The sequence below is a fragment of the Octodon degus genome, unplaced genomic scaffold (genome assembly GCF_000260255.1).
Source record: "Octodon degus isolate 3935 unplaced genomic scaffold, OctDeg1.0 scaffold00282, whole genome shotgun sequence".
Classification (NCBI taxonomy): Eukaryota; Metazoa; Chordata; class Mammalia; order Rodentia; family Octodontidae; genus Octodon; species Octodon degus.
Window position 1 is genome coordinate 1,927,216 of NW_004524858.1, and position 8,385 is coordinate 1,935,600.

At 39.7% G+C, this 8,385-nt stretch overlaps 1 protein-coding gene and 1 pseudogene across 1 annotated transcript in view; both read right to left on the reverse strand.

The window, feature by feature from the left end:
• Window positions 1-8: 8 nt before the first annotated feature.
• Window positions 9-1,787, reverse strand: LOC101571845 (annotated as a pseudogene).
• Window positions 1,788-3,157: 1,370 nt separating this feature from the next.
• LOC101588866 (vomeronasal type-2 receptor 116-like) overlaps window positions 3,158-8,385 on the reverse strand; it is a 24,289-nt gene continuing 19,061 nt past the window's right edge. The window contains 6 exon segments of the mRNA XM_012512854.1: window positions 3,158-4,080; window positions 5,238-5,361; window positions 5,683-5,910; window positions 6,549-7,116; window positions 7,118-7,350; window positions 7,732-8,020. Coding sequence (XP_012368308.1) covers window positions 3,158-4,080; window positions 5,238-5,361; window positions 5,683-5,910; window positions 6,549-7,116; window positions 7,118-7,350; window positions 7,732-8,020 — 2,365 coding nt within the window.

Consider the following 8,385-nt stretch of genomic DNA (forward strand, 5'->3'; position numbering starts at 1 on the left):
TTTACAACAAATTTATTCAAGGCAAAATGTTTATTACAGAACAGGATCTTAAAGTAAGCAAGGCAACATTAGATTAACCATTTTAGATTATTTTTTAATGAACTGTGGCTTTAAAACTGTACTAAAGAACACAAACTCTAACATGCTCTTCTTATAAATGGGAGGATGTAGAAAAGCAAAGCTTCAAAGTGTAGGGGTTGGAACCATTTGGCACTCTGATCTGATAGTGATTAAATGCAGTCAGAGCTTCTACTGCATCCATTTTGCATTCCCATTCTAATAGCCCAGAAAGTGTTTTGGCAGAAGGTTTTTGCATCAAACACTTTATATTTGATGAATGTGAGAACTTCATGGTCATTACATAACTTTGTGAAGGTCTCTTCAGTCACACACAATGGAACATTGTAATAATGCAGCACACATGAAGGCGGCTGGATTATATTCTTAGATGCTTGGCCAGCACTTGTAAAACGATTATTTTTGCTCATTGCAAAATCTTTGTAGCTACTTGTACCATCTTCCAGCTCAAATATTTGACTTGGAACAACTGAATGTTGTTTAGACACACAAACATTAAGTCTTTTCCCAAACAACTTGACATTATTAAGGTGTGTGACAGCTCTTTCCACAGCATACTCATCACCCATTTCTACCAGTGCTGTGCCAGGGATGGTCTTCATAAATTTTACCTTTTCAATATTTCCAAATAAGCAAAATAGGTTGAAGACTCTTGAACAATTCATTTTTAGTTGATGCAATCCACTGACCATTACAACTGAGCCAGAGGGATTTCCCCCATGCATGTAAGATGAAGAAGCCTGGGGTAACGGATATGCAACAAGCTCAGGTGTATCTCGAGAGCCCATTCTGTATCGACTTGGTAAAGGCAATAATGGACCATGTGATCCATAGCTATCATGTCTAAAGGAAGAAGGGTGTTCTCCCAAAATGGCTTGTCTCTGGCGACCCTTTCCTCTATCTCTTCTTCCCAAATATGGCCTAGTGTAGTCCCAACTGTCATTGTCATTCCTCATAACATTTAGACGTGTTGGTCTCGCATATTCAATCTTTAGCGCGCAACACCCGGCATAGATGTCTGCTCCGTTGAGCGCTACCTTGGCTTTCTGGGCACAAAGGACTGATTCAAACTCGACCATTGCTTGTATCCCATTCCTCTTGAATATAACAATGCGCTGCACTTTTCCAACAGGATTGCACACAGTATATTGCACATCCACTGTAACTGGGTAAAGAGGATTCTGAATTGACAGCAAAAGGAATTTGTTGCCTCCTGATGGATCATCAGTGTTTCCTGGAGGAGTGATCCTTTTACTTGTAGAATAGTTTAAAAAAAGCCTGTTGACCAGCAATGTACACAGGTTCATCTGCAGCAAAGGTCACGCATTCTTTGACACTATCTATGTTTTCAAATTCCACCAGAGCCTGTCGCTTAAATGGCATCATCATCACATAACATATTGTCGCAAATTTTTCCAGAACCTCCACAAGGTCTGCTTCCACTACGGATTCACACAGTCCTCGAACATGAACAACGGGTGAGACAGAAACCTTATGATGACTTCCACCTGCCTCAGGCTGCGCGAAGCTCCGGCCGCCGCCGCCGCCGCCGCTCTCGCCCCCGCCCCGCAGCGTCGCTTCCCGGCGGTTCTCGCCTTCCTCGGCCGAGTAGTCGATCTCCCCCTCCTCGGTTTTGAGGCGCTTGGCCTGGCTCTTGTATTCCCGGTCCTCCTCGTTCGTCTCCCTGGGGGAGAGGAAGAGGAGGACATGGCGGCGGCCTGTGGTACCCGCCGGCCGGCGGTGGGGGTGGCGGAGGGACGCGGGCCTCAGGCACCGCCTGCCAGTGCCCGCCGCGGGGCTCACGCAGCCGGCAGCCGGTGGCCGGGGAGAGCCGGCGGGCTGAGCGGGGAGCCCCGAGACAGGATCCGCGGCCACAGCTCCCTGCGCCGCCCAGCCAGCACTCCCTATTTTCTTGTTAAGTTCCGTTATTTGGATATTATAGGTGTGTAAACTCAGCACAATATTCTAGAAGAGTCCAGTAGCCCATAATAGTATTGGGTCTTCCGCTTCACTGGCAATGTCAGAAATTGTTGACCTGAGTCCACTACAGCTCAACATAACAGCATAGCTTAACTTCTTATATTTTGTTTTTATACATTTCTGCTGGATGGTTAAGACCAAGGTAAAGCAGTACCTATTCAACAAGAGTCGTAGCTTTTGGGAGACCATATTCTTAAGTGAAATAAATCTGACTCAAATGTTTGAACATGCTATTGTCTCCCTGCTGTGAGGATCTGAAAGTGTATATAAGGATTAAAATATGCAACAGATATTTGAATAAAGAAGAATGTGATCAAGAGGAAAAAGGAAGATGTGTTAAAATGGAGAAATCAATGAGGAAAGGGGGGATTGCAAGTCTGCTATGTTATTAGTGTTTTTTAGTTCATTAAAAAGGAAGGTTGATGCTCATATATGTTGGAGATATTTTTATGCCCCTATCTTTTACCCTAAATAAATACTTTAAAATAAAATCATGTGATATATTAACTATTGCTATTCTCTGATGAGGAGGCTGGCACTAAAAATTCCAACTCTACACAGTCATAGTCTTTTGCAGTACTTCCAAGATGCTTTTTTTTATTTTATGGAGAAAAAGTAAAACAAAAATTCATAACAAAGTCCTAAGAGAATAACATTACTACCATGAAATCTTCAGTTCAAGAGTATTTGTCTTTGCATTTGATAATGTTATTCTACATAGTTGAAATCCACATATAAACAAATTGTGCAAACCTCCTCAGGAATTATGCAACAGGACCATGTGTGAAAGAAAAATATGCACACATGAACTAAATCATATTATCAATATATTAATAGCATTGAACTACTGTAAAAGAAACAATTGAAATATGTTAAGGGAATAAAGCACATTAATCTGCACATCAAATTTTCTGTACTGAAATTGCTGAGATAATCAAATGACAGGCAAATTAGAAGTGAATAATGCAACAAATCTGAGCAAAAGTAACACTGATTACAATTAAATTAAAGGAACATAAATTCAGATAACAGATTGACAGGAAAAATCATTAAAATTGTTTGAGTATATTTATGAAACTTAGAGAATGAATATTTCAGCTTAAAAAGATAAATTTCTTCCTGCATATATATTAACTCTAAATTCATGCAATGAATTCTGCTCTGGCCTTAACAAAATAATGTAACACTTAGGGACAAAGATGCAGCCCAGCAGCCCTGCACTGGAGGCCAAGATGGAGAAGACCTCCATGGCCACCATGGCCTTCCCCTTGCTGCTGTGGTACATGGGCAGGAAGGTGACCCACACGATGCAGAACACCAGCATGCTGAACGTCAGGAACTTGGCTTCATTGAAGGTGCCAGGCAGGTTCCTGGCCAGGAAAGTCACAGTGAAGCTCACCAGGGCCAGGCAGCCCAAGTATCCCAGGACACAGTAGAAGGCAGTGAGGGAGCCCTTGTTGCACACTATGATGATGTGGCCATGTTCAGAGTGTGCATCTGTGTCAATGTAGGGTGGATTTGACCCCATCCAAATGCCACAGAGAGTGACTTGGATCAGGGAGCAGAATGGGATGATGTAGTTTGGTGCCCCTGATACCAGCAAGTGCCTCATCCTTCTGCCTGGAGCAGTGACCTTGAAGGCCAGCACCACAGTAATGGTTTTGGCCAAGACAGTGGAAACAGCCACAGTGAACACAACTCCAAATGTGGTCTCCTGCAGGATGCAGGTGGCCGTGCTGGGATGACCAATGAAGAGCAAGGAACAGAGGAAACAGCAGGTGAGAGAGATGAGCAGGGTGTAGCTGAGAGCCCTGTTGTTGGCCTTGACGATGGGAGTGTCTCTGTGCTTCACAAATAGCCCAAGTATTGTAGCTGTGAGAATAGTGAGACTCAGGGCAGTGCCAGCCAGAGCCTTTCCCAGAGAGTCTTCATAAGCCAGAAACATTACAGGCTTCTGAAGGCAGCGATTTTTCTGAATGTTGGCATACAGATGATCTGGTCACGTCACACACTGTTCCAAGTCTCATGAGAATTGAAATTATCATTATTCTAAATTCAATATTTTTCTCTTATTCACAGTTCTACCCCCAGAAGTTTATTGTTAATTGAGCCAAATTTCTATTTTTTCCTAGACATATGTAAAAATATATTATAATGCAATGATATCTCATGAACACTACCCAGCTTCCTTATGATGTTCTGGATGATACTCTCTTGGTAAATACAAAAAAAATCCCATTAATTGCTATCAAAATATTCCACTTTCCTTGACATTCACTTATCCCTTAATATTTGCCACTGTCTCAATCCTTTCAGAAAGGCCTCATTGGTGAGTGCCTCTATGAATTATGATTAATAACCAGTAATCCCCATGGTTCAGTGATTTCCAAAGGTAAAGGAGGCTTTTTGAAATATAATGGATCCTCAATTACTTTATTGACTAGATTGGCTTAAGTGCCACCTATGGCTCTTTCCAAAAGTCAAATGATGATGTTTTTCCCCAAATAAGACATATCTCTGTCATGACCATCCTGAGAGAAAGTGTACCGCAGAATAAGGCAATTTATGGTTCTCTTGGTCAGTGCCTATTTTGTGATGGCAGGCAAGACTCTGAGAGACTGATTGTGACTGTGATCCTTGACTGCTAGTAGGACTTATTTTCAGGAAAATGTGGAATTATGAATAAACCTTTTGAATCACTGCAGAACACTGAGGCAGATGCTATAGCCCAAGTAAAGGAGGATTTACATAACTGCTTGTGAAGAGGCAAGAATGATGGAATAAATGTGTTGATAGGTAGTGGAGTATTCTGAGGGGATTATGCAATGTGAAATTTCGTGTCATAAATATTTGGAAATTTATACATCATATATCCATATTATAACAACCCCAAATGTTGTTTTCCCCCAAATTCTGTGGATTCCAAGAGATTATGGATAAAATCCTAAAAACGGAGATTGTGCTGCACCATGATTATGCTGTACACAAAAGCTATACCTGATTTTACCCAGACAAAATCCCATTTTGAACATCTGTCCTCCAACAAAGAGTGTTGGATTCAACTTGCGAATAGAGGGAACAATAATACCTTTTTCTTTCTTAAGTTTTTTTGTTTTCATTTCTTGGTTTGTGGGAGAAAAAAGGAATGATGAAGAATGGACCATAAATTGTATTCTTACCTGTGTCATTGGCGATTTCATTCACGAGGCAAGGGATGCAATTAAAGCAACAGGTAGGCTTTCCTTCCTGAGGGGATTTCCTATATCCAGGATTACAACTCTCAGTGCATACAGAGTGCGGAGGCTGAGGAAAATCAGATACGTTTTGGTAACTTCCATGTATTTAACTTAATCCTTCATAAACTGTGTGATACACTTCACTTGTATGCACACAGTAATCTGAATCCTTCAATACCATATTTATTAAATGATAAATCATGAATACATAATTATAGTTAAGTGATTGTGTTTTCTAATATTAGAAACTGATCAAATACAAAAATTCTTTATACTAAGAGTGGAAGGTTAAGTTTTGCATGTGACCATCTTTAGACCAACAAAAATACACACTGTATTTTTTTTCACACTGTATTTTTATGATCATGGATGATTTTAACTCCAATACCTCTGTAATTCCTGTGGCCCACTCTATCAAATCTTCAGATAAAGACAACTGTTGCCCAAGTGGAGCATGAGATGAAAACTCTCCTACTTTCACCCTGAGTCTAAGGCCTTCTGGAAAATTCCAAAAGTTGAGAATGTCACACTTTGCATCCATTTTACTTGTAAGGTCTAAGATTATTTGTTCTCCAGCAGGATTGGTAAACTGGACATTCTTCAGAAAAGGGTGCAGCTGAAAGAGACATATAATCCTATGATGAATTGGACTCCAGCTTGAAGACAATATAAATGCAGAGATGTATTTATTCCTTGCTTTATAATACAATTTGAACAAAGATACCAGGTGAAATAGAATGAATTAAAGCCTGGTTAAGATTAACATACCATTATAATCCAGAAATGTCAATTTTAAGACATAATATCCTCACTAAGTCTATCTAAACAGATGATGTATGTGGATGTCAAATCTTTCCACACCCACATTCTCTCTGTCTTCACAGCATCTGCCTTCACACTTAAGTTATCAAAACTCAAGGCAGTTGTAGAATAAAATATTGAATAATTACATAATACACCCAGGATCATGTTTAGCACAGTTTGGTACATAGGGAAATATATATTATGCTGCTTTCTTAAACTGCATGAGTAAAGTTTATATTTTTATTGAAAACATCAGGCAAGCAGAGCACTGATTCCTTTTAAGCAGGTGTAATGATCCTGACTCATTTACAGGTCAAAATTTACCTCAAATGAAGACAGTAAATATCTCTTGAGTTTTGGAGAAAAGATTTTGCCTACCTGCTTAGCACTTGTAGGAGACATCCAGAAATTACCATGATAATGGAACTGCTATCTAATAAAATACATTACCTTCCAAGGGTAAAAGGCCATAGTCTCCCCATATTCCATTTGTTGCATTTGAATTTGTTGAAGAGACATGTCATGCAGTGCATGGGCCACTGCATACACAGCATTGTATATATTGAAGCTCCAATCATTCATGGTTGGATCAAAACTATTCACAGGTAGCCATGTCAGAGAGGCATTAGGTGTACAGTTCTTCAGGGAACAGTCAAATTCAGATAATGAGCAGTTGAAACTCTGGAACCAATGCAGACTGAAAAGCATGTCTTCTGGATATTTGGAGGGGGTGGCAGTCTGGATAAATTCCTTAAAACCAGGAATCTCCTCGTGGTGGTGTGAAAAAATCAGAATCCCATGGAAAGAATCAAGAATGAAATTTCTCCCAGCCATGTCAGCATGCCATTGGGAATTTGTCACCCAAACTACCCATGTCAGTAAATGTAGCCCTATGTGATAGTTTACATGATTTAGACTGTCACTATCATAATAAATGATAACCACATTAATTATTGAAGTTTCCCTGGTCTTTATACCATGCTTATATGCATCTAAGAAATATGATGTAAAAGCACTTAAGGTCCACAAAAGCTATGCAGACTTTGTTCCTCTCTGTCTCTTTTCTCATATCTGAGAGAAATTGGAGACCTTTCTGACCTTCTGCAATGGCCAGTCCCACCCAGGTCCAGCTGAAATGAAGCATCAAGGAGACCATGCCATGAGCCAGAGACGTGTCCATTGATGCTATCTGATAGAAAGAAGTAAACTGGCCATTGTCACTGATCATAGGATCAAAAGAGCCAAAGGAAAGCTAAAAGGAAAAGAAAATTAAGAGATCTGAAGAGAGTTGATGTGAACCAAAATCTTAATACTGGTGATTTTTAAGAAACAGCTGACAATTTTAGAAGCAAATACACATCTTTTCCTTTTGTGGAATTATCTCACTGCCTGAGATCCTTATTTTGGAATACAATTGAGCAGATGCATAGATCCAGGAAGTTGCTTTGCTTTTGTCTCTCTTTCCACTCTGTGGCAGACAGAACATGAATAATCTACAAATTTCTGTAGAAGATTTCTCATTGACATTACACAATGTGAATGATACTTAATTCCTTCAATCACGACCTTTTAGAACCTGAGAAATTAAAGATTTACAATATTATTTTTATCTATTTATTGCACATACTCTCACCTGTGGAAACTTGTAGAGTTCCAGCAGTGGTCCTATGTGAGTAGAAGTAACCCATGAAGTGCCTGTTAGTAATGCTACAGACTTGGTTACTCCTTCACAGATATAATTGGGTATTTCATTTTGCCCTGTATGCAAAACAAAGAAACTCTCCAATAACCTCCAATAAGTGGTAAATAAATTATGGACCTCATATCCCAGAGATATGTTAGGTAAAAGGTGAGGATTCCTGTTGATCTCTTCTATGGCAAAAATGAAGGCTAGAACAGTCTGGCAGTTGTTGGGCATAATCCTGCAGGGAAAACAGAAATACTTAAGGAAAAGACTACCCATAATTGTATTCCAATTTAGTGCAATACACTTTGTGAATTGAAAGCCTGTTTCCTCCCCCAAATTCACATTCTTAGACCCTATTGCTGAATGTGATGAGTATAGAAAATTGACTTTAGAGAAGTAATTGCTTTTAAATAGGTCATATGTGTGAAGTTTTCATGACATGTTGATATCCCTACAATAGACCAGATGGAACGTCTTACCTACTTGTTTCATGTGAGGGTACATTGGTGTGACTTCATGCATATGCCATGAATGAGATGCTCCTTAATTTCTTATCCTGAACTATTGGCACACATAAATTTCGTTACAGGCATGAAACGT